The 26,253-nt window shown below is 39.2% G+C and overlaps 2 protein-coding genes across 6 annotated transcripts in view; both read right to left on the bottom strand.

The window, feature by feature from the left end:
- LOC117509653 (F-BAR and double SH3 domains protein 2-like) overlaps nt 1-11,228 on the bottom strand; it is a 176,185-nt gene extending 164,957 nt beyond the window's left edge. For 2 of the 4 annotated variants that reach the window (XM_034169401.1, XM_034169400.1), the window contains exon 1: nt 10,867-11,227. In XM_034169401.1, the coding sequence (XP_034025292.1) occupies nt 10,867-10,887 (21 nt within the window). In that variant the 5' untranslated portion in view covers nt 10,888-11,227. Of the gene's footprint in view, nt 1-10,866 lie in introns of all 4 variants that reach the window. The other 2 variants (XM_034169399.1, XM_034169402.1) reach the window with 2 other exon arrangements.
- Nucleotides 11,229-13,220: 1,992 nt separating this feature from the next.
- Nucleotides 13,221-25,682, bottom strand: LOC117509147 (neural Wiskott-Aldrich syndrome protein-like). Of its 2 annotated transcripts, XR_004560269.1 has the most exons (3): nt 25,487-25,682; nt 21,653-22,295; nt 13,221-13,647 (listed from the first exon to the last, which is right to left on the bottom strand). XR_004560269.1 is itself a non-coding variant. In XM_034168916.1 (2 exons), exon 1 carries the CDS (start codon nt 22,454-22,456, stop codon nt 21,674-21,676), a length of 783 nt encoding a protein of 260 aa, XP_034024807.1. In that variant the 5' UTR covers nt 22,457-22,519; the 3' UTR covers nt 13,221-13,647; nt 21,653-21,673. The 2 variants fall into 2 exon arrangements, 1 of the variants encoding a protein (XP_034024807.1); XM_034168916.1 differs by lacking the exon at nt 25,487-25,682 and having other exon boundaries at nt 21,653-22,519.
- Between the last annotated feature and the right edge of the window lie 571 nt (nt 25,683-26,253).

Below are 26,253 nucleotides of genomic sequence, written 5' to 3' on the forward strand. Positions count from 1 at the left end.
GACTTTCATCCGGTCATCCACAGTCCAAGACTGCTTTTCCTTAGCCCATTGTAACCTTGTTTTTTCTGTTTAGTTGTTAATGATGGCTTTCGTTTAGCTTTTCTGTATGTAAATCCCATTTCCTTTAGGCGGTTTCTTAAGCCCCAGTCACAACCCACCGTGCGTTTTTTTTTTTGCCGTACGTTTTCTGCGGATGCCACGGCCACTACGTTTTTGTGAAAACATACGGAGGCAGTAGCAAGAGGAGGGAGGGAGTACGTTCAACGCACGTCTCTAGGAGCGTAACGATATGACAATAATGCAGTGTGTGTGTGTGTGTGTGTGTGTGTGTTGGGGGGAGGGGGTGTCACTTTTCTTTTTTTATGAGCGGGACCGGAGCAGCAGGTGTTTTTCGGCGTCGGCGATGCGTGAGCATGTCCAGCCTGCAGCGGTCAGTTGTACGAGTGTTTACTTGCCTCGAAAAGTTACAGCTAGTTAACACACTGAAGCTGTGGAGTGTGTGTTGCTGACGTTTGGAAATAAAGTCCAAGTTCAAGTGAAAAGCTGCGTTGTGCATGCAAGTCTGTCGGCCTCCAAATCCGTACTGCCGACGTATGGATTTGGTTAATTCAATAGTAATTGAATAAAAATGTGCTGCTTTGAATCTGTACTGAGGCAGTACTCACAACGTGAGTCATCTGCACTGCTGGTGAATCTGCAGCCTGACCGCAGCGAAAGTTCTGCATGCACTAAAACCTCTATGGCGTGTCTGCGTGTGTCTGTGTGCTCCTAAATTCGTACTGAGGCAGTACTTACGAAGTATGGATCTCCAAATTTAGCCCACGTTTTTGCAAGTAGACTCTTCCAGGCGGCTTTGGTAGCCAGCTGCTTCCTCTGAGCCTTTCCTCCAGTGGATTTACGGGTGGTCTGCTTGGTTCTGGCCATATTAAGCTAATGCTATGAAACTGCCGGCCACTTCATTACATCGTCATTAAATTCATTATCCGGTACAACATACGGATCCACTGAACAAACTGTTACACATCGATTACGATAAACAGCTTCATCTCGACGGTTTAAATCCTCGTAATAAGCTTTCATTGTCTCTATATTTTCTTTCACGTGCCAACCATGTAGTAATCCACGGTGGAGACGGTAACTAATTGGTCACGTGATTGAAAATCCTCTATAAATTCCATTTGAAATATGAAAGAATTTTTTTTGGACAGTTATGAATTTTTGAAACTTAATTTAATGTTAAAGTATAGGGATTTTTTTTTTTAATATTCCAAGATTTTTCCTGACTTTGACCTTTGACCTATGGCCTTCAAAATGGAATCAGTTCTTGCCTATCAGGATATGAATCTTCAGTAAAAATTCCATGATGATGTATGAAAAAATGTGGGTTACAGGCTGTTCACAAACAAACAAACAGGAGCGAAAACATAACCTCTGACCAACTTTGTTGGCGGAGGTAATAATAGGCAGCACACCTGCAGTAAAAGCTTTAAAATATATACAGTAGTGTTCAGAATAATAGTAGTGCTATGTGACTAAAAAGATTAATCCAGGTTTTGAGTATATTTCTTATTGTTACATGGGAAACAAGGTAATGAAATGCTTTTCTCTTTGAAAGCCTGAGGAAAATGGGACGTTCAAGACATTGTTCAGAAGAACAGCATAGTTTGATTAAAAAGTTGATTGGAGAGGGGAAAACTTATACGCAGGTGCAAAAAAATATAGGCTGTTCATCTACAATGATCTCTAATGCTTTAAAATGGACAAAAAAAAAAACAGACGCGTGAAAGAAAACAGAAAACAACCATCAAAATGTAAGTAAGTAAGTAAAATTTATTTCTAAAGCACATTTAAACACAGTTTACACTGACCAAAGTGCTGTACATAGTTAAAAATAAATAAATAAATAAATAAGCAAGAAATATTCAAAGAAACAAAATGGATAGAATAATAACCAGAATGGCAAAGGCTCACCCATTGATGAGCTCCAGGATGATCAAAGACAGTCTGGAGTTACCTGTAAGTGCTGTAACAGTTAGAAGATGTCTGTTTGAAGCTAATTTATTTGCAAAGTCCCTCTGTTGTCAGCATGCCAATTGCACGCTCCCTCAAATCTTGCGACATCTGTGGCATTGTGCTGTGTGATAAAACTGCACCTTTCAGAGTGGCCTTTTATTGTGGGCAGTCTAAGGCACACCTGTGCACTAATCATGGTGTCTAATCAGCATCTTGGTATGGCACACCTGTGAGGTGGGATGGATTATCTCAGCAAAGGAGAAGTGCTCACTATCACAGATTTAGACTGGTTTGTGAACAATATTTGAGGGAAATGGTGATATTGTGTATGTGGAAAAAGTTTTAGATCTTTTGAGTTCATCTCATACAAAATGGGAGCAAAACCAAAAGTGTTGCGTTTATATTTTTGTTGAGTGTAAAAGACATGTGCAGAAGAGGTTACAATTTGCCAAAGAACACATCAACTGGCCCAAAGAGAAATGGAGGAATATTTTGTGGACTGATGAGAGTAAAATTGTTCTTTTTGGGTCCAAGGGCCGCAGACAGTTTGTGAGATGACCCCCAAACTCTGAATTCAAGCCACAGTTCACAGTGAAGACAGTGAAGCATGGTGGTGCAAGTATCATGATATGGGCATGTTTCTCCTACTATGGTGTTGGGCCTATATATCGCATACCAGGTATCATGGATCAGTTTGGATATGTCAAAATACTTGAAGAGGTCATGTTGCCTTATGCTGAAGAGGACATGCCCTTGAAATGGGTGTTTCAACAAGACAATGACCCCAAGCACACTAGTAAACGAGCAAAATCTTGGTTCCAAACCAACAAAATTAATGCCGCGCAGATGTGAAGAAATCATGAAAAACTGTGGTTATACAACTAAATACTAGTTTAGTGATTCACGGGATTGCTAAAAAAAGCAGTTTGAACATAATAGTTTTGAGTTTGTAGCGTCAACAGCAGATGCTACTATTATTGTGAACACCCCCTTTTCTACTTTTTTACTAATAGCCCAATTTCATAGCCTTAAGAGTGTGCATATCATGAATGCTTGGTCTTGTTGGATTTGTGAGAATCTACTGAATCTACTGGTACCTTGTTTCCAATGTAACAATAAGAAATATACTCAAACCTGGATTAATCTTTTTAGTCACATAGCACTACTATTATTCTGAACACTACTGTATTTCACTCTAGTTTCATTCTCCTTAACATTATCGTGCTTTGTCACACGTGACAAAATCTAGACTATTGCAGAACTACCATCTTCTTAAGCAACTTCCCGGCAAAGGTGTTGATAATGTTTAAGCCTGTTATTAAGTTTAACATTAGCCAGTTAATGTTAGTCGAGGTGTCAGCTCCACATTAGCCTGCTCCTGTTTGTTGCTCTTTCAAAATAAAGCTCTATTGTGGACCTGCCCCAACGTGCAGTTGCTTTTACACATTTCACTTTCTGCTAACTGCAGCATGGAAACAATAGGAAAACCTGCCTGAAACAGCTCTGCCTGCTCTTGTTATTTTTTCCAGCTTCAACAGTTTTTGGTCATGTCGTGTGCAAGCAGAAGTAGGCCATATAACCTAAAATTAATATCACAGAATTTTTAATTTTTATGGTTGTTAATGGAATTATTTGTTTTGCACTTTAGGAGACCTTTCATAATTGTTATTTGAGCAAAAGCTTAACCTGGACCAGTTTCATGTTCAAATATGCTCCTTCAAAGTCAAAAATCTGGATGAGAAAGTTCATGACTCCAATATTTTTAAACATTTAAAAAGGTCCGTGGTTGTGCTTAATTAATCATTAAGGTTTAAGTGAGCCGGCAGTGCAAAACCTGTGCTGGTTCACACAACAGAATCAGAGTTTAACCACTTTTAATTTATGGCTTGTTATCTCCATAACAAAAATTATTTAAAAAAGACAGAATAATTCATCATAAGAGGCAAAAAAAAAAAGATAAATGGCTGCACAGACTATCTCCATGTTGAGCTCTGATCTTCAACAGCCTCAGCTCTGCTGTGCTGATCAGAGGGACACAGAAATTAATACAGATTTCCAAATTAATATTTAGTGTTATTTTTTGTTATTTTGTTGGTGTTAATCTCATTGTTGTCATTAAAAATGGCCTGGTGAGGGTTCTGTAAGATTACAGGAGAAAACTGATTGATCATGGTGATGAGGGTACTGTGCGATTCATATTGCAGCACATTATCACACCCATGATGATGTTCTTGGGCATGCGGAGTGTGGCTTAATCACATCGTTTTCACAAAATGATGCATTACATTCCAGCGCTGTGCGGCCGAGTGATGCAGATGATATTCATTAGTAACATGAAATTAAGATGTAATCCAAACATATAAGTCAACAAATGCTGCCTCTGAGCCACAGCATGTGGGAAGAGTGAAACAATGAGAATTTCTGCTCATCGGTCACCGAGCTGTACGCAACAACCGCAGTGTGTGTGTCTATGGGGGGGGGGGGTAGAACTCCAAAAACAGAGTGGGAGCTTCGCTCTGCCACTCACCTGCCCATCATTTACACAATGCCACAAACAAAAAGGAAAAAAAGAAAAAAGAAAAAAAAAAGAGGCTCAGGCTGCAAGCTGGACAGCAGACACTACACTATTTTGAAGGTAGTATGTATAAATGTTTTTAATCACATACAAATGTATTACACAAAGTGACATTCCGTATTTGTGAAAAGGTTTTAAAAATCTTGTCCACCCTATATATTATGAATATTCAGTATGATGGATGGTGACGATAAAAGCGGTCATTTTCCACTGATCATCCTTCAGATGTTTCTACTAGCGCTGGGTGATATTACCTAAAATTCATAATGCAGTATAAATTGAATCCCTTCATGGTAACGGTATATATCGCAATATAAACTTAAGTGTAAAAATTATAACGTGCTTCTGAATGGGTCCCTTAGCAAAGCTAAATTGATAAAACAAATAAAAAAAACCCAACAAAAACAGATATAATGTAATTTTGCAAACATTTATTGTGCAGATCTCAAATCTACAGCTACAATTTGCCAGAAGGTACATCTAAGATCCAAGCCTAGATTTGATATTTTGGTACATTTATTTATTCTTGGGGCAGTGGCTGAAGTTTCATCTCTTGAACACTAGATGGCACACCCGCTCCGACTACGTGAAGCTTTTTCAGGCCTGTCACAGGGCGCTTTTCCTCATTTCTAAAACGCAAAAAAAAAAAAGAAAAACCTTATTTAATACGGTGCTTTCTCAAATGATTGATTCAGGTCCCGGCGGAGCAGCCGCCTCCGCCCAGAGCATCCACTGAAATAACGGCTTTGCAAATATTACACATTGCTGTCTTGGCTTTGTGGTATTCAGCGACAGAACTGCTAAATGTGGAAGACACTCAGAGGCACGCCTCAGCTCAGAACACCCCTCCCTGCACCCCTCTCCTCCCCTCTGCACTCTGCCACAGGTGCTTCACAGAGGAGTTTACCTGAATCAAAAAATTTTGCGGACATTAAGACGATAAGTCAGCAGAGTCCAAATCTCTACCGCAGGCCAAATTTATACCATGTACAGCTTAAACCAGATATATCAAGCAGCTCTAGATTCGACAGCTTAACTGGATTCCACCTGGGGTAAATTCAGTTGATTGGACACGATTTAGAAAGGCACACACCTGTCTAAGGTCCCACAGTTGACAGTGCATGTCAGAGCACAAAGCAATCATGAAGTCAAAAGAATTGTCTGTAGACCTCCGAGACAGGATTGTCTCGAGGTACAAATCTCAGGAAGGGTACAGAAACATTTCTGCTGCTCTTTCTGTCTGTCTCTCCTTCTCAATTTCAATAGAGCTTTACTGATATGGGAGACACTTACATTGTCAAAGCAAGTGTTATAGAGTAAAAATTAAGTCCTCTGTCTCTGTCTGTCACTCTCCCTCTCTGTCTCTCTCTCTCTGTCTTTCTATCTCACTATTTTCATGCTGTGCAAACTTCAAAATTTTGGAAACACGAAGCCTTTCAACTGTAAAACAAATGTATCATCAGCGACGCTCACAAGCAGGATTTTAATGAATACTCTTTCCCTTTCAGCGGGCAGAATCTCTGTTCGGCTTCTCCTCCTTGGCTGCACACTGAGCTGGTGTGTCACTGTCTCGTGACTCTGAAGTGGCTAACTTTTTAGCACACATTTTCAGCAACAATTCAGTTAATTTTTTTTGGAAAATCTGTGCTTGAAGAACAGACAATGTGAACCCGAGAGCCGGGCAGAAATTTGTAGCTACCCGCAGCTAGAACACTGAAGAAGAGAGTTCTCTCAAACAGCTCGGCTTCAAAAACCTCCCTCTCCCCTCCTCTCTTTCGGCAGCAAACAGCAGAGAGCAAACAACAGCAGTTGAGAGGATTCACAGTGGCTCTTCTCCGGTATCGGAAAATGTTGTGGGTTGGATCTGTATTTTCCAATACGTGAATTACGTCAGTATCAGAAGCCGATCGCAATACTGGATTGGTCGCAACCTTAGTTTTAATTACTCTGACACAAGTACAACGTACATTCATGCAGCACAGCCCATGCATGTGCAATAAGTTACACATAAATGTTGTCCCTTTTACTTATGTGGTGTGGTAATAATCAAAACACTGACTCACTCACATAGATGAGCCCACACGTACACAGGTGGTTTTAATAGGGGGCAACAATCTCCCTGGCTTTTAGAATTTAGAATCAGTGAATGAGAGCCACACAGGCGCAAATACAGCTGAACTGTTCAAGAATGTATTTGAAAAAACACAGTGAGAAAAAAGAAATCCAGTATAGAAAACCATCCAATCCATTGGTAATTGCTTTATAATAGAATCACAGCCCTATGAGTCATAATTGTATTGTGAGGCACCTAAAGATTCCCGCACCTAACAAATAAACCAATTTGGGTGCCCCTCGTGACCACCATGCTGGAAGCCATCAAACAATGTTAAACAGTTACACAAACATCCCAATTCCTACAGATCCCATGGGGCCTATCCTTGAAATATTAGTGTCTGTAGTGTACTAGAGATGTAATAACATGTTGCATCAATAAATATAGAAATCAAAATACAGTACACAATTAAATATTCATTGTGGGGCTGAAAAATCTGAATTGTAATTTTGGTGGCTGTGAAAATGGCCAACCCTATGCAGAAACACTGGTACAGGTTCTATGCAACAATACAAATCAATCAAACAAATCAGCACAAAATAAAGCTTCAACAAAAGCACAGATCTGACAAAAAACAGTCTCAGCAACAACTAAACAGTCCACTACATATAATAAATGTCTGCAATACTGATCCCTTATGAATCTGTGCAATACAAAGCATTGCGATGTGGTATTACATTATCTTTATTATTCTATCTTAAATGATAATATAATTTAGGCCAAATAATCTACGAGACAGAAAAGCTCATTCTGTAAGGAGATGTGCTAATACACAAACCCTTTCCAATCCCACCACACTGAGAGAGAGTTTTTTTTTAGTACAAAAGACAAATTCTGAAACATTCTGTCAGGGTAACCCGCTCTGACAGCACCAAGTGTACCAACTGCTTTGGCAGGCGGAAACACAGCATTGTTTGGCAAATTCTGCTTTCTCTGAAGTGTATTTGCTGGAATGAAAATACATAAAATGAATGGTAAAAGCAATGACATTGACAAATAAGATCTTACAAAATTAATTCAACTGTAATACCGCACTTTATCACCAACAGCAGCAAGGCAGCCACAGTGGACTGTAGAGCCCATAGCATCAGCAGGTATGGACATGCAAAAGTGTTTCCTTGAAAGACAAGACGTGACATGTTCAGGCCAGTCAGCGTGAACAACCCAGAGCATAAAAGGCGGTGTGGGAATATGTAGTAATTAAGAAAAAACTGTACAGCGGTTCACAACCGTGTAATTGGCTTTTGTGCATCTATTTCAGGCAACGCTCAGAGGCCAAGAGTGTGAAACTATAAGCACTCATCACGCCCGCACATACACACACTGCAGGGCCCCGACTTCATGTCTGCATTCATCGAGAATCAATAAGTCAGTATCAGGGAGGCCTCTGCCAGCATGCATCTTCTGTGTGGGTGTGTTTTAGTGCTCATCAGCTCAACTGTGGATGAAGAGATTTGACCCTGGATAGACTGAAGGGCCTGCTTTCATACATGAAACATCATAAAATGGAAAAAGGGAAAGCTGTTGTTACACAGACTGACTGAGGGAGTTTTGGCGCAATATCCAACATATATACCACTCAGGCTGGAACAGCTGTTTTCATTATATGAGGGCAAAGGGCATGTGATCACCCCTGAATTTTTGTTAATAATACAAATAACAGCAGTATTATTACCCCTGCGAAACAAGGGTAATGATGCTATGAGACCTGCCACTGACCTGTGTGTGTGCATTTGTGTGTGCATGCACATGAGCATGATAGCGTGAAAACATTTGAATGTTTAAGCACCAAACTATGCAGGTACCTCTGTATAATATACTCCACCAGCTATATAATGGAGATTCTAAGGTCAAGGTAGCGTTAAACAAGGTCGAGGTCTAGAAGTGGTTCTCTCATCATTATTCAACTTAATTGAAATAACTTAAGTGTCTTTGAGTAGATTCACTTGCATTATAAGGGAACACCTGCTATGCCATTTTGCCCATGTGGCGCGTTTCTCTGGGCATGATCTGGAACACAGGTACTCAGTGTTGAGGACCCCAGTGGCTGGAGAAGGTCAAAGGGATGCTCAGGTTTCACCTGGCTACGGCAGACAGATGGTTACTTTCAAGAGATGATCGCTTCAGATTTAAAGTTCACAAAACTTATTTATCAATGTAATGACACAAGCAACTTACATTCTTGTGCATGTACAGACTGTGCTAACCATAGGCTTCCCATGAAGAATGCAACTTTTACTGATGTTTTCCACTGTTACATGAAAATCAAGTTTATTCACTTGTATTAAAATATCTTTCAACACTAGAGTCACCTGGACTGCTTCTAAACACATGCTGAGCCCACCATGTGTTTAGAAGCACCATTTATTATCACGGCACATGATGTCTTTCTTTCGATATGAACTCCGGAACAATGTTTCAAAGGACATTTTGCAAAAGGTTTCAAGACATCCTGAACAGCGTTTTGGGGTTGCCATTGTGACAGTGCCCAACGGGAGTCACTGTTGTAATAGTAGTCAGTAAACCTCACTCCCCAACAGCTAATAGGATTGACTCTCTGGCCACAGGGTCGGAGCCAGTTTCTGGCATTCTGGTTAAAGCATCCACATCCTATGCTGGAGATAGCAAGTTTGCGTTTTGAGGGGAGCGAATGGTAGGAGTCAACAATACAATGCAGAAGCAGAGAGTACAACCTGCTGCACCATCACTAATTTGCAGAACTAAGAAAGGTTTTGGTATCATTCCTAGCTCCACCGTCTATCCAGTCCTTTAATCCAGTTTTACCATCCCATTCTGTTTTAAAGCTCAGTTATGTTTCCCACTTTGATTGATACATTGCCAACTGATGCTCAGCTGTTTCTAATTTCCCATCACCCATCCAGCATTCACTAGCCAACCAGTAGATGGCAGGCACATCAATGGGATGTGACAGTAAAAAAGTTGCTTTTGTAATTGATGTGGTGCATCAAAGTTATCCACCAACTAACCACTTCATCCTCATTATGTGCTCTTTTGCTTTGACAATATACAACTTGGGCTGCAACTACCAATTATCATTCATTCATTTTCTCAATTAGTCCATTAGTTGTTAGTGCCATAAAAAGTTGATAAATGGTGACAAATATCTATCATTGTTATCCAGAACCCCAGATGATGCCTTCAAATGTCTTGTTTTGTCCACAGCCCAAGATATTCAGTTTACTGCCAGATAGAAGTAAAATAAAACGAACCAGAAAATCTTCACATTTGAAAAGCTGTAATCAAAGAATTTGGATATATTTTTAAATGACGCAAAATAAATATTCTATCACCAAAATAGTTGGTGAAGGGTTGAAACAATTATTTTAATAATTGATCAATCAGTAAAATAATCAACCGGTTAATCGATTATTTGCTTTGTCCATAAGAATGTCAGAAAATGGTGACAAATATCAGATGTTTTCCAGAGCCAAAGACGATGCCTTCAAATGTCTTGTTTTGTTCACAGCCCAGAGCTGTTCAGTTTATTAACAGATAGGAGTAAAGAACCGAGTAAATTAAACCAGAAAGTACTCCCATTTAAAAAGCAAAAAAATCTGAAAATTTAGATTTCAATTTCTGTATTCATTTATGGCTCAAAAAGATTAATCAATTACCAAAATAGTTGTCAAATGATTTAATAGGGCGACTATAATTGTTTCTGAGTTATTGTTCACCCAAGCCGGCTGGGATGGATCCATTCGCTGACCGAAAACGCTCATCTGTAACATTCGATTACTACTATTCATCGATTGTTGATACAATTACCAAAACAACTCACAAAATAAATAAATAAATACATTTCCTTAAGACAAAGGGACATAAGTAATTCGCCCATTTGAAAAGCTGTAAACAATGAAAACACAACATTTATCATAACAATTAATCGACCATCAGTGGCCACTGTTGTGTCGATCGGCTCATGGATTTCAACCGCACTAAGTTATTAATGTTGCTAAGTAATGTTGCTAACATACAGGCACTGACAGCTGATGAACTGCCCGTTTGTTAGATTTGACTGCATAATGTGAGCGGGTTACGAACCTAACACCTACCGAGCCATGCTAATGTTGGCTAGCAAAGGTCTTTCAGACAGCAGCATCGTTTTCGTGTTTGCTGAAACCAAACCTAACGGGAAAACACTCACCTTCCTCGGCGGCGGCTGCATGTTGGAGGATTGACATGAATGGTATTTCCCTTGTGAGATGTGTTGTAATTCCAAAAAGGAAATCCAAATGGTTGCGGGGCTGAGATTGTTCTGTCCGGATCGAATCCCCGCGTCCGCACGCCAGGGACTCACATTTGGACTCCGGCGGCCATGACTGATGGATAAATGGCTCGCTTGCAGCTCCACAGCAGAAGCAGACGCTCCGACGAGAGCCTGAACGCACTTGTAGTGGACCGTACTGTACTGTACTGTACTGTGTTGTGAAGCAGCGGAGCAGAAGGGGGCGCGTTAACGGGGAATCCCAAAAGCTGCTCGGCTCACCGCCGCCCCCATGCGGTGATGGGCAGTGTGCACGCGGGTCCCTTTTTGTTCTTTCCTCGCGCCGCATCGACGAGATGACGATCGATTATTAAATATGGCACGTGAATTAACGTTCAAACATGAAATTGAAAGGAAAAAAAAGAAGGATAAGAACAAAAAACGGAGCAGCAGCGTTTTCGAAATAATGCAGATATCCCCACACTCGACACCTCCTCCTCCTGAAGGAGAAATGATTGACAGGATGGCTGCGTCTCTGACCTGCATAGCAACAAGAAACCTCAATCGATCACGGAAAAATCGATTGCCGTGGAGAAAAACAAAACAAAATTTGAATAATTTACCATAAAATTTACTGCACCAAGACTTTTCTGTTGTGAGCTGTCTCCAGTCTGTAATGGGTATTCATTTTTATTTTAGTGCTTAAAATGAGTATTTTGTGTGTCGTCTACTTTAATTTGACTTGAATAACATGAACGACACTATGGACGGAATGATGGTTTACTGTTGCCTCAGCAAGAAGGTCCCAGGTTCGAATCCACCCTCTTCTTTTCTTTGTGGCGTTTGCATGTTTTCCCCTTCTTTACTTGCGTTCCCCCAAGGTGCTCCTACTCTCATTTCTAAAGACATGCAAGTTACGTGAACTGGTACCTCTAAATTGACCATAGGTGTGAGTGAGGGTGTGTTTGTTTGTCTGTGCGGTGCATCCTGAAAGTATTCACAGCGCTTCACTTTTTCCACATTTTATGTTATAGCCTTATTGCAAAAAGGAGTAAATTTATTTTCCCCTCAAAATTGTACTCACAACACCCCTATGACGCCCTGTCAAATTACACATGCGGGGCCCATATGGGTTACATAAAGGCTGCTGAGTGGGCCCCACCCGGGATGCCCACCTGGGTCCCAGTTTTGTCCGGGGCTTTCATAGTGGCCCACTGTGGGCTAGCCCAAATGGGGCAGGCGTGGGCTTGGGCCCTACATGGGCCCTACCTAAAACCCAGGTGGGCAACCCAGGTTTCTCCCATCTGGAGCCCACCTAGTGTGGGCCCCATGCAGGCTGATTATGGGCCCCCGATGGCATCCATAGGGGTAATTATTATAATTATGGGCTTAACAAATCCATTTTTGTCACATACAGTTCTTTAAACAAGCTAGGGCTGTGCTCAGAACGCAACAACCTCTGCCAACAGAGTAGTCACATTTTTCAATGTCATACTGGTGCAGTACAAAATTATATTGACCTTTTGTTAAACACACATTATGGGGTGTTTGCTACAAGCTCATTTGCAAATACCAGGTCAAGGTCATTTAGAGTTTCCACTTGAAAATTACAAATTAATGTTGATAAATATGTTATACTGAGATGGAAACATCAATTACATTATAACAAATGGACTATTAACTTAGCAGTCAATATTGGTATTCTGATTAAGCCAAGGCATCTCCAAGCAGTGGAATTGGAAAAGGTTTCATTTTTAGTCAAATTTGATAATGCACTTAAATCTCCTACAATACTTGTCACACATGAAACCTATGAGGAGCAATATGGGCCAAGTTGGAAGGCCCTATGATCACAGTTCCAAAGTTATGTTCTTGTAATCTTGTTCACAGACAGATGAAAAAACCAAATACTTTTGAAAACATTTCTTCTGCATACACTATTTAATAATAACAAACAACCAACAGGGACAGTAACATTTGAACATGTTCATTTTTCAGAAGAAACATTTGAAGTGCAACAAAAATTACGTTTGTTTTGCGTGGGAATAAAGAGCAAGATTGGATGATTCAAGTAGGAAAAACAGAACACATACAGTGGCTTGCTAAAGTTCATGTATCTATCCCCTGACTTGTCTGAAAAAACTGGCAATTAAAATGATTTACAAGTATTAGACCGAAGGGGCTGATTACTTATGCAACCCATCATCTTGGCTTTTATATTTTTTAATTAATTTATGTCAAGTTGTAGAGATTTACTTTCAGTTTGAGCCTCAGGAAGATAATTTAGAAATTTTATATTGACAAGCCTAATTTACATTTTGCATTTGAAATGCCATAAACAAATTAAAATGTGTGAAATACCAAAGGGTGTGAATACTTTTGCAAGCCACTGTACACGTTCTGTTTATCCTACTTGAATCTTCCAATCTTGCTCTTTATTCCCTCTGTGCAAACTGCGGTCCATATGAGGTAAAGTGCACGTACAGCTCCTGTGCAAACTAGACATGAATGTCCTGTAATGTCTCTACAAGGTGTCACAGACAGAATTGGTTACTGTCCACCTCAAGTGAGGCTGAAGCCTGAAGTCTTCATTGAGGGGTTGCCTGTCGGGCCTGTCTATTACCCCCCCCCGATCCCGAGCATCTATGAGCCACTTAGACACGGCCTTCTCAACATCTTTACGGGTGATGTGGCTTGTCAAGGAGTTTCTCTTCAAGCCTCCTGCAAGGAACAAATATAATGGTCACTTACTTCATATGTGCTAACACCTCTCAACAAGGACTATAAGTCAACTATGTTAAGAAAAGCACTATGGGCAATTCCATATCAATCAACCAAAACCTTGATTTTGACACAATGGTCCTCAATATTTTTGTCTAAACATTCATCCATGTCTGGAATTTTCAGCATTTCATTCATATGCACCACCTTTTTTCATATCCCTCTCCTCTCTTAATGCAACCACATTCTTTCCTAAAAAAAATTTGAACACTGGGGCAGTACCAGGGCTGTGAAATGAAAATTGTGAAATCAGAGGAAAATTTGCAGGGGTCTGGGGGGCATAGGCCCCCAGGAGCCAGGGTCTCGGGCCCCTTGGGATCCCAGAAACCAATTCTTATTATTTTTTATCTATAAGCAATAATAATAATAATAATAATAATAATACTTGTAATAGTACAAGACATAAGAAATGAGGTAGAAATAGAATATGTGTGTGTGTGTGTATATATATATATATATATATATACACACACACACACACACAGTAGTGTAGTAGTGTTCAGAATAATAGCAGTGCTATGTGAATCCAGGTTTTGAGTATATTTCTTATTGTTACATGGGAAACAAGGTACCAGTAGATTCAGTAGATTCTCACAAATCCAACAAGACCAAGTATTCATGATATGCACACTCTTAAGGCTATGAAATTGGGCTATTACCGTATTTTCTGCGCCATAAGGGGCACCGGATTATAAGGCGCGGCCTCAATTAGCGGGTACTTAACCCTTATAAAAGGCGCACGCTAAAACATATAGTCTACAAAAAAAAAAGGGTCACGGAAGCAAAACGGTGAGTTTATTTGAACTTTTTAACAACTTTGAACTACCGGTATTTAACAATATGGTACTCACATTATTTTTTTATTATGGTTCTGTCACAAATCCATCAAAGTCTTCATCTTCTGTGTCTGAATTGAACAGCTGGTCTTCTAACTGTGGCCACCTCGCTTTGTTTCTGCGGAAACTCCGTTTGGTCTTTTTAACTTGGCGCAGTTCATTTTCTTGTTTCCTCTCGCAGCTGCTCTATTCCCATGAACAACCGCGTAACTGATAGCCTGCAGTTTGAATTGTGCCTCGTAAGCATGTCTCTTCGCTGGCGCCATTTTCGGGGGTCCTTACACACACAAATGTTGTTTTGCAGGATACCTGTAGTATACGGTAACTACCGGAGTAGTGGTGGAGGTAAGTGTACGTACCACGGACTCTTCTCTGATTGTGTATCGCTGGCAGCGTACGTACTTTACGTATTACGTAATGTTCTCCGATTGGTTTATTGCTGCCAGGGTACGTACTCTACGCTGCTAGCGTATGTACTTTACGTATTACGTCCTTGTGTCAGCGGGAAATCGTCCGATATATATATATATATATTTTTTAAGCCAATTTTATTGACAATTCAAGAACAAAATAATTGATAACACAAAAAAGATAAAGAATATATACAACATAAATGGCATTTCACAAATAAGAAACCATTTGAATATTGCCACAACAGGCAACAGAACTGAAAGATGACCAGTATACAAGTAAAGGACATATAGAAATAAATTAAATTTTACAAAAAAATATAAATAATAAAGTAAAATAAAAAGGCAAATAAAATCAATTTAAACTAGGGGTTTTCTGATAAGTTAAATTCGTTAAACAAACAATGCAGTTCCATGGCTTGATTTTTGTTCATAAATTTCACAGATGAGAAGTAGAGGCAGAGTTCCTTGTGAAAAGTGGAGAAGGATGATTTTGTCTTCAGGAAACGGCACTTGTGAATGAAGAATTTACCCAACACAATTATTACATTTAGAACACTCTCAAATTTCTTTTCTTTTCCTAAAATACCAAATATGATGTCGTATTTTGAAAAATCAATTAAGTTTGGGATTCTAGGAAAAAGCCAGTAATTCACGTCATCCCACAAAGCTTTTGCGTATATACAATCATAAAATAAGTGATCAGTTGACTCAATTTCCCGTTCGCAAAAAGAACTGTTATCGTCAAAAGCAAATCGGTGTCTGAGAAAATCTTTTGAAGCATAAACATCTGAAAAAGTTTTGAAGTGTACTTCCTTAGCTTTTGGGGGAATTGGAAGTTTTATATAATTTGTTCTAATTTTTTTGATTTGATCATGAGAGAATAAATGCGAGATAGATTTTGGATTGGATTTATAGGGGAACAAAGCATTAGTAAAAAATTCCCTAATTTTGGAATTTGAAAGTGATCTAGCCGTAACATTTTGTCCGTTTATCAGGAGTTTTGGTAGTTCTGGGGACCTGCAGATGGGGTTTTGAAAAAGATTGGTTGCTGTAGATAAAATATTTGGAGGGATAGCTCTAATAATTTTTTGAAATTCTTTTTTCTCTGCTTCCAGGTTATATTTAGTTTTGAATTCGTCAAATGATAATAGTATGCCTTTATCATTTAATAAATGCATCACCAACCAAATTCCTTTTTCATACCAATTCTTTAAAAAGATTGATTTGTTTCTAGATTTTATATAATGACAATTCCATAGTGGAGTATTGTGAGGGCTATAATTCTGTTTATAAATTAGTCTCCAGTACAATAAAACTTGCTTGTGAAATGAAAGTTTTATGGGTAATTTCCGAATGTCAAAATCACTTCTAAGTAATAAGCTAACTCCTCCCATTTCGGAAAATATTTTATTTGGAATATGAAACCATAGGCTATTTTGATTAATCAAGAAAGACCTGAGCCAATTTATTTTTAAAGTACCGTTAAGGCTATTGAAATCTATAGCTTGTAACCCTCCTTCTTCAAACTGTTTGACTAAATTCCCTTTTCTTATATAATGAGTTTTTCGTCTCCAAATAAAGTCAAAGTTCATTTGATTAATAGATTTAATTGCTGACTTAGGAAATCCTAGTGTATATGCCGGGTAGACCAGTCTGGAGATACTTTCCATTTTTGTGATAAATATTCTTCCCAGAATGGATAAGTCTCTCTGTGACCAATTATTTAAATGACTTTTGCATTTTTTTAGTTTCTCCCAAATATTAAGATTTTCAAGTTCAGTCTTATTTTTAGTTATATACATACCTAAATATTTGACTTTGGATTTTATAGGGATGTTAGATGCATTAGATAAAGTACAGTCTTTTAGAGATAGTATTTCACACTTGTTTAAATTCAATTTTAATCCTGAGGCTTCTGAAAAAAGATCAATAATTTGGAGGAGTTGAGGTATATCGTTTAGATTATTTAAAAAAATGGTTGTGTCATCAGCTAACTGGCTAATGGAAAGCTTTTTACCTAGTACAGCAATTTTATCAAAATTAGCATTTTTTATTTGTATAGCAAGCATTTCTGCTGCTACAATGAACAGAGGCGAGATTAGGCATCCTTGTTTTATACCTTTGTTAATCTTAAATCGTTGTGAGGTGCCATGAGGAAGACATACTGAGCTGTTTGTATCTTTATAGAGTAATTTGATTACATTAATAAAGTTATTTCCAAATCCAAAGAGATCTAAAGCCAGAAACATAAATTCATGCTCTATCATATCAAAGGCCTTATAGAAGTCTAGGAAAAGTACAAAACCTTAATTTTCAATTAGATAATTATAGTCAATCAAGTCCAAAATGAGGCGGGTATTATTGTGAATAGAGCGACCTTTTAAAAAACCAGATTGTCAGAAATAATTTGGGATATGCCTGATTTTAACCTGTTTGCAAAAATGTGGGTTAAGAGCTTATAGTCATTATTTAATAAAGTTATAGGTCTTAAATTATCCAGAAGAGTTGGGTGTTTCCCGGGTTTAGGTATGAGTGTGATAACCCCTTGTTTCATAGTATGTGCTAAAGAATCCTTTTCTAAAATTTCTACAAGCATTCCAAAAACAAGGGCTTTGATATGATCCCAGAAGTATTTGTAAAAGTTAGCGGTTAATCCGTCACAACCTGGGGCTTTGTCCTTGGATAAAGCACCTAATGCTTTATCCAACTCTTCGGGAGTAATTTTAGCTTTGCATATTTGTTTAAAATTTTCATTAATTTTAGGAATAAAGTGTTGAATAGATTGGTAGAATGTCTCAGCCTTAGGTTTTGAGTATGAGGAGGAATATAGGTTGCTGTAAAAGGTAAAGATCTCTTTGGATATTATTTGAGGATCTGTGCATAACTGATTGTTAATTTGTAAACTATTAATTGCATTTCTTTCTTGTCTTATTTTTTCCAGCCTACAGAAATATGCTGTACTTTTCTCCCCCTCCTGTATCCACTTGGCTCGGGATCTTAAATATGCACCTTTCGCTTTTTTAGTATATATCTCGTCTAAATTAGATTGTAAAATGCTTCTCCGTAGTTTGTCCTCATTATTAAAAATAGTTTTGGAACAAATATGATTAAGCTCTTGAATAATTTCTATTTCTTTTTGTTTCATTTGGCATGCTATCAGCTTACTATGTTTAATTGAGATTTGGCGTACTTTAAATTTAAAATACTCCCATTTTTCTGCAAAAGAATTTAAGTTTTTGTCTGATGTAATAAGACCAATTTGTTCAATAATTTCGTTATTAAAATTTTCACTGGTGAGCAACGATGAGTTAAATTTCCAATAACCTCTGTTGTGATGTTTTTTCATTTGAGATGTGATATTAAGTAGTATCAAACAGTGATCGGTTAAAGGAGCGGCTGAAAATTCAGCATTTAGTTTTTTGCAAAAAATTGTTTGAAATTAGCCAAAAATCAATACGGGATTTAGCTGTTCCATCAGGTTTGAACCATGAGAAGGACTGAACAAGTGGATTAACCAGCCTCCATGGGTCTATTAGGTTAAGATCTAAACAAAGGTTTTGTAAAATTGAGTTTATATAAGATTGGAATTTGGAAGGAGACCTATCTAGCCAGTCGTCATACACCATATTAAAGTCTCCACCCAGTATGATATTATTTGTAGAGTATTGGAGTGATAGATTTTTAAGATGATTGGTAATTTCCACTAGAAGTAGTTTGTTTTGAGTAATATTGTTATAGCCATAAATATTGCAGAGGATCAGAAAGTCATTTTCCATTTTAAGTACACAAATTAGCCAGTGGCCCCGGTCATCTTTCCTATGAGTTTCTGTTTTATTATGAAGGTTCTTAAATAAAAAAGCTACACCAGCTGATTTGTTGGTACCATGACAAAGAATTACTTTTTCTCCCCACTGATTAGACCAAAAACTTTCATCTGCTTCAACAGAGTGTGTTTCTTGCAAGAAAATACAGTCAGTTTGACATTTTACAAAACAGAAATATTGATTTTCTTTTGACATGGTCTCTTAAGCCCCTAGTATTTAAAGACACACAATTGAAATTAAAAGGAAAAGTGGACATAAATGAAATTATAGAACAAAGTAAATAAAAATCGAAATTCTCACGTAAAAGTAGAAGTGTATGTAAGCTTGAAACACTGAATCCCTTTAACAAAACTAGGAAAAAAAACAGTAGACCTCCAAAACTTAGTCAAGTAGTAACATCTCAAACAGGTTTGTAAACAATAGTTAGGGTTAGTTTTAGTTAATAGTTTTAAATCTGCGTATTTGAACTTAAGGCAAATAGCCTTTGAAAAATTAATTAAGTGCAACTTTAACAGGAAAATTATCCATGTATTTTATTAAGATACCTTATTACATTTTGTTAAATTTTTTTTTTCCCCCCCTTTCCAGTAGTGCATTGATGTTTTGGATAGCTTTATAATTAACCAGGGAATACCCGAACTCCATTGATATACCCGACGTGCCCTCGGTAGTAGACGTTCTTCCCCTCTGCTCTGGCTTGCTCCATTTTGGCCAGGCTGCTGCTCTTGCTTCCCGGTCTAGTTTGCAGAAGTCTTGCTTGAAGTATATGCCCAACTCCTTGCACGCCCTGGAGTTCTTGGTCAGCTTCCAGAAGGCGTCACGGTGATGTCTCATGGTGAATTGGATTATTATTTGACGGTGTCTCCCCTCATCTCTTCTCCCCAGGCGATATGCGGTGTCCACAGCGCTGTCCAGTGATGATACCCATTGTGGTGCGATCTTGCCCAAGATGTCGATTACTTCTATGCGTGTCTCTTCTCCCTCCTTTTCTTTTAGGCCCTGGATTTTCAAGTTCCAGCGACACTTGTAGCGCTCTAGCTCCAGTATTCTTTCTTTCAGCTCCACATTTTCTTTGGCAATAGCAGGCATTTCTTTTTCCAGGTCAGCTAGTTTAGTTTTACAGTCTTTTATATCAGCTGCATTCATTTCAACTAGCTTGGAAATGTTAGCCACCATTATCATGTTGTCACGTAGCTGTATTCCAAATCCGTCAATTTTCCTTGTCAACTTGTCAATGGCTTCTACAATGGAGTTAGTATCTTCATTTTGAGCTACAACTACCTTGTTAGGCGGTGTGGGAGCTTTGGTGGGTGTCGGTGGAGTCTTCCTTTTAGTTGACAGCAGTGAAACATCCATTGCGTACACGTGATCAGACGCTGAGTAACTTTTGGATGCCGCTATCTTAGCTGCGGCTTCGGCTTTTTCCCGCGACATCTTCTTCTCCAAAAAGCACTTTAACTGGTTGAGAAAAAAAAAAAAACCTGTTTGTTGGTCAAAAAAGGTGGTCTAAATTGGAAAAACTGGGATTAGTGCACGACAGCTTAAATGAAGTTGCCTGCCCGGGCCGCCATCTTGCCGGAACCCCTCAAAATGGTCCGATATTCCGACAGTCAAAGACGTCGGTCGTTTTTACAGATTTTGGAATTCAGTGCGCAAAGGCGCACCGGATTATAGGGTGCACAGCCGATTTTTGTGAAAATTTAAGGCTTTTAGGTGCGCCTTATGGTGCGGAAAATACGGTAGTAAAAAAAAGTAGAAGTCTCTGCCACGACGTCGTTCCGTGGCAGAGACATGCTGCACAAGTCTTCTTTTAAAAACTTTAGAGCTCTAAAGGTTTGCGATGTCCACAAGCTATGTTTAGCTTAAGTTTCATGCAGGAGACGCACAGCGTCACCGCAGCAACCAACCAGTCCCGCTTTATGACAACTGTCACAACAGCCAGGCTTTTTCTCCTCGAAACTCCACGGATCCAAGGACACACTGATTTGTATCTGTAACACACAGATCAGTGTCCGCGGACCGCCGCAGTCTTATAAAACTTGAACGATGTCTGCGATAGACATTTTAAAAACTCAATGATGATCACGATTACAGACAAAAACACTAACACTCCCTCTCCTCTCCATGATGAAATCCGCAGAATTTCACAGATCCATGGAGTTTTCACAGCCCTACAGTACCCTGTGTAGTCATCTAATATCACACTGGCATTACAGTCCTTCCCACAACTGAAGACATATTCATCGAAACAAATCCATATTTTCATCGAAACAAATCCATATTTTTTAAAGCAATAAAAAAAAGCATTTTTGTTCTCTTATGATCATGAATGTTGGGCACTCACATTTTCAAAATCTGGAATATACAGTCCATGAGTATATGTTGAAGAAATTTTGAGATGGTTCATTGTCATCTTCAAAAGCTACAATCCCTCAAAGGTGGCCATTTGTTTTTTGTAAAAATGCCAATTTTACTGCCTTTTTTCAATGACTAGAGGAAATGCAAACCCAACTTTTCTATTTCCTTACAATAGTATGCCACACTTAATGTCCCCTCAGAACATGTCTGAAGTTAGGAAAAAATGGAAAACTGGTAGGTATTATTACCTTTGAATCATTTAAATAAATTAAAAGAAAAAAGGAACTGAGGACCATGGTGTCTGGCCCGTTTCAACTGATATGAAATTGCCCCCATACTACACACACACCTTTGGACACACCAGTTAAGCACGCAAAAGACGTGCAAACACACTACCCAGCCAGAACAACAAACGCTCCATACACAATATTTAAAATCAACATATTTATAACAGGGTATTGTGACACCTTCTAGTATCACTAGAACTTAAAACATTGTTAACATGTACACCTACCATATATAACTTCAAACAGTTTCAAGGCCTTGAACTCCCTCTTCCCATTTCGACCCACGAAGTTATACTGCCTGCTAGGCCATGGTCTAGGAGGAAGGTCATCATTCTTCTTGTGGCCTCGTCAACATCACAAACTGCCTTTAGGGGGAACCCTTCTGGAACAGAAGAAACTGTAGTCCCAACATTGCCATGCTGTTGTAGTAGTGTTTGTAGGATCCTCCCTTGGATTTTCTGAGTCTCTTTCACCTCCTCAATCAGCGTTATGAGGTGAGCAAACATGCTGTCCCTAATTTGCGTTTGAGGGGTATGTGGTGAAATGGTGACATCATGACAGGCCGAAACAGTGGGCCATCTATAGTTATCCTGAGGCGGTGGAGGTGAAGACCCGAAGGTGGATGGAGGCGGCAGAGGTGAAGACCCGAGGGTGGATGGAGCTGGCGGAGGTGTCTGCATAACCCTGAGCGTGGATGGAGGCAGCGGAGGTGTCTGCATAACCCTGAGCGTGGATGGAGGCGGCGGAGGTGTCTGCATAACCCTGAGCGTGGATGGAGGCAGCAGAGGTGAAGATCCAAGGGTGGATGGAGGTGTAGGCCTACTGCTGGACCAATCATCATCCTCATCCTCACTGGACAAAATCACTCGCCTAGAAATGGAATATTCATCTTCTAAATCACATGATAAATTTTCAAAACAGTTCTGATCGCTAGCATTGTAGAAAGTATCCGCTGATTCTTTCCTCTCAGAATGTTCTAACAAATCCTGTGGGTATTCCTGTTGAGAATCATGTGACAACAAATCAAGCATACATTCCTTTTCAATGAGATGCAAATGTTCCTCCACTCTTGCTATTTTCCTCCTTTTCGTTCTTTCTGAATAATCCATTATTTCTGAAAACAAACAAACAAAAAAAACACCAGATTATAGCTCTGATTACAGAGGATTAAGAATGACAAACTCTCGAGGACAACTGCAAATGACAGAGTTGTCTGTTACCTTCTGTGTTTGGCGAAAAACTTTGACCGTGGCATCTTGATGACAGTGGCAGTGTGCGATTTCGGCGGAGCGTCCCGCAAGCACTGTTTTTTGGTGCAATGTGCTTATGCACTCTGTGTGAAAGGCCCTTAACTTTTCTCTTGTACAAATAATGTAGCCAAATTAAAAAAAGAACTAGAGATAAAAATCACCTAATTCACCAACCACTAATCTAAGTCCACGCTCTAAATGCCATTGGCATAAATGGGAGAAACGGACATTTGCATTTTTTAACAGCTTGCTAACTGTGCCTGTTCGACTGCCTTGCTAATAAGTGCACAACAAAACCTTTAAGTCGACCACCTTAATAGCCTACCATAGTAACAAAAGCCCAAAATTGATATTGATTCAATAAATTAGACTTTGGTTAACATCATGCAGTAAAAAAACAAAACAAAATAAAAATACAAACGCACAAAAACAAATATCCCCTCTTTATTACACACACAGGCAGATTCTTACATGCGGACTGTTAATCAGCTACTCAAACAAGTTGGCAAAGTTTCACTGGGTAGACGCCTGCTCTGTGATGGAGGTGGAGCTGGGCACGCCGGAATGGGCGTGGGTACCCAGGGATGGGTATTGATAAGATCTTTTCGATATCGATGCCATTATCGATTCTGCTTATCGATCCGATTCCTTATCGACTCCCTTATCGATACCTCGTGAATTTTGTACTAAAAGTAGGCTTTACAGGTTTTCTATGCATTTCATTGAGTCAAAGTAAATAATTCGCGTCCATCGCATGCGTGGCTTGGCGCCAGAACGCGTCCTTCCATAGGGATTACATGGCAACCTGTCGCTCGCGTCCGGTGTGAACGCAGCTTAACACTTCCGGTGGTTACACAAGGTTCGACTGAGGACAAGCGCTATCTTGTTTCTCGCACTCAGACATTAGCCTACCATAGTAACGAAATGCATAAATAAGTTAAATAATACAAAAGTAGCTTCCAGTAGTGATGGCAATTTCGAAGCCTCATGAACCAATGAGCCACTGCAACACAACTGGTTGAAAATCGACACACTGCTTCGACGCGTTTGATACAGTTTGAAGGGTGACATCTGCTGGATTGCTTTGAGAATGACCTTGAGCGAGTGCCATGACAAATGTTTGCATTAATTCATGACTGATGTGGTTTGTTCTTGAAAAATAATAATAAGAAAAGAAAATGTCATATGTATTATTGTGTCTTTTTAATGTAATAAATAGTCCCTACAGATGCACACATAATGGTTATGAAAGCCTTTATTGTAGACTATATGTAGATTTGTGTTATCATTCCTCAAACTATATTTGGATAAAATGTGACGGGAAAAATGAGAAAGACATGTGCTTCTGCAACTGCTGCTTATGTTGCTGGAATTTGAAAATTAGAATAGAGGGGATAGGAGACGGTGATTGTGCAACTTTCAACAATTTTTATTCAAAAAACAATAATTTCAACATTGCTGGGCTTTAATCGGCTCCTCTTCTGCCTCACCACCTCTCCAGCTTTGGAAGAAGACCCGCTGCAAGGCACTGATGTTGCTGCGTGGACAAATATTTTTTTCCATTCTCTGTAAATTGGGATAGACTGCGACTCGTGTCCCCCAGTATTTGAGCTGGTCTTCTCCTCTGGAGGTGGGCATATGTTGGGTCAAACCTTTGTAGTAAAGCCCTGAAGGCTTTGCTCTCCACTATTTGGACGGATGTGCATCTTCCACAACATAGTCCACCAGTGCCTCATCCAAATCAGCTTGTCTGCCTTTAATGGAAATACAGTATGACATGCTGAGCTATTTTTGTTTATGAGTATGTTTTAATCTTAGATAAAGAATAAAATATAGCTTACATGGCCTGATTCCTGCTCCAGGAGCAGCAACAGAAGCAGCAGCCATTAATGTCTCGGGATGTTTGGACCTCAGGTGTCGCAGCATTGAAGACGTATTGTTACTGTACCTCAACTCTTGAGCACAAATCAAGCACTTGACCTTTTTGGGGCTTATTAGATCAAAGTGCTCCCAAGCAATTGATTGTGCTCTTTTTGGAACTGGCTCCTCCATGTCCCTTCCTCACCACTACTCACTCTTTCACTCACACACACACACACACACACACACACACACCTTTCACTTCAACAAAATCACAGCTCTTCAGTCACTCAGGTCAGTCTCTGATCTACCTATAATATATAGTCGAACCTATAACCGATGTTGATGTACTGTGTGAATAAATGTTGTGTATGAATGGATGCCTGTGGTGTGTGTCTATGTTAGATCCTATGTGTATGTACTAAATGAACTCTAAACTAGACCTAAATATAAACTAATGCTTTCCTTGGCTACGATTCACGTGGTAATTGGCAATAACAGTGTCGTTAGCAATCTTCTCTCAAAAACCCACGGTTTGAGCTGCGATTCAGATCTCATTTAAATACTTGGCGGGACGTATTGACACGCCCAGATTATGTGAAGCTCGACACGTGGTGTGACGTAATGAGGCCTCGCAAGCAGTGGTCACGTGATGGGAGCGTGCTCGAAACGCTGCTCACTGACACTTCTGGTTCAAAAAGCTCGATGCTGTGTCGAGCAGACTGACTCGATCTTAACATCACTAGCTTCCAGTATCAATAAAGGTAAATTTTTCATCTTAGCGCTTACGTGGAGCACTCCCACAACGAGAAAAAAAAAAGACAACGAACAGGCCCGTGCTTCAATTAAACACAGAATTCAGTTTCATACCATAAAACATCTGCCACCACATTTCTACGAAATGACCAATATGTCAAAATATTTTTGGCATAAAATACAATGTTTACTCACCAAGTCCTGTTCAGCAATGTAGAAAATCTCACCAAACGCAGGACAATCCGAAAAAACAAAACCACTTTAAATACATGCCTTTTCCACTCGTTTTTCTCTTTAAAGCAGCAATTCTCTCCAAATCTCGAACAGCAGCTACAAAATGCTAAATAGACGCCTTTTCCGCTCGTTTTTCTTTTTAAAGCAGCAATTCTCTCCAAATCTCTCGAACAGCAGCTCCAAAATGCCGCGCGTTTCTCTCTGGTACTTGCAGGAGGAAAAAACAAACAAAACAAACAAACAAACAAACAAACGATAGGCTGTGGCGAGTCACATGGGCTGCAATGTGACCTTTCAAAATAAGAGTCTAAACTTTTTTTAGCCATTTTAAAAAATAAAATAAAAGCAAGATTAATTTACAAATTTTTAACCGTGTAATGTATTAATCCAAATTAAGTACTAATATTGTCTTTGTAACGTATATCTTATGGTTATTTTTATTGACATGGGCTTTGTATACATATTGCCTGTTTGACTGCCTTATTAAGGTGCACAACCACTCAAAATAAGCTCAAATTGATATTGACTTGCTAAATTAGACTCTGGTTAAGATCATGGAGTAAAAAAAAAAATCATCACATGTTTATAGTCCATATATCTCTGGATACAACGCGCTCATCTTTTGTTCAGAATCAGCTTCTTATCACTGGTAACAACGCGGCTTTCCTCTCAAACCCGCAGCTTCACAGTGCTTTAGCGAAGCAAAGAGTGCTGCGAAACGAGACGAG

Source organism: Thalassophryne amazonica, chromosome 4 (assembly GCF_902500255.1).
Source record: "Thalassophryne amazonica chromosome 4, fThaAma1.1, whole genome shotgun sequence".
NCBI classification, from domain to species: domain Eukaryota; kingdom Metazoa; phylum Chordata; class Actinopteri; order Batrachoidiformes; family Batrachoididae; genus Thalassophryne; species Thalassophryne amazonica.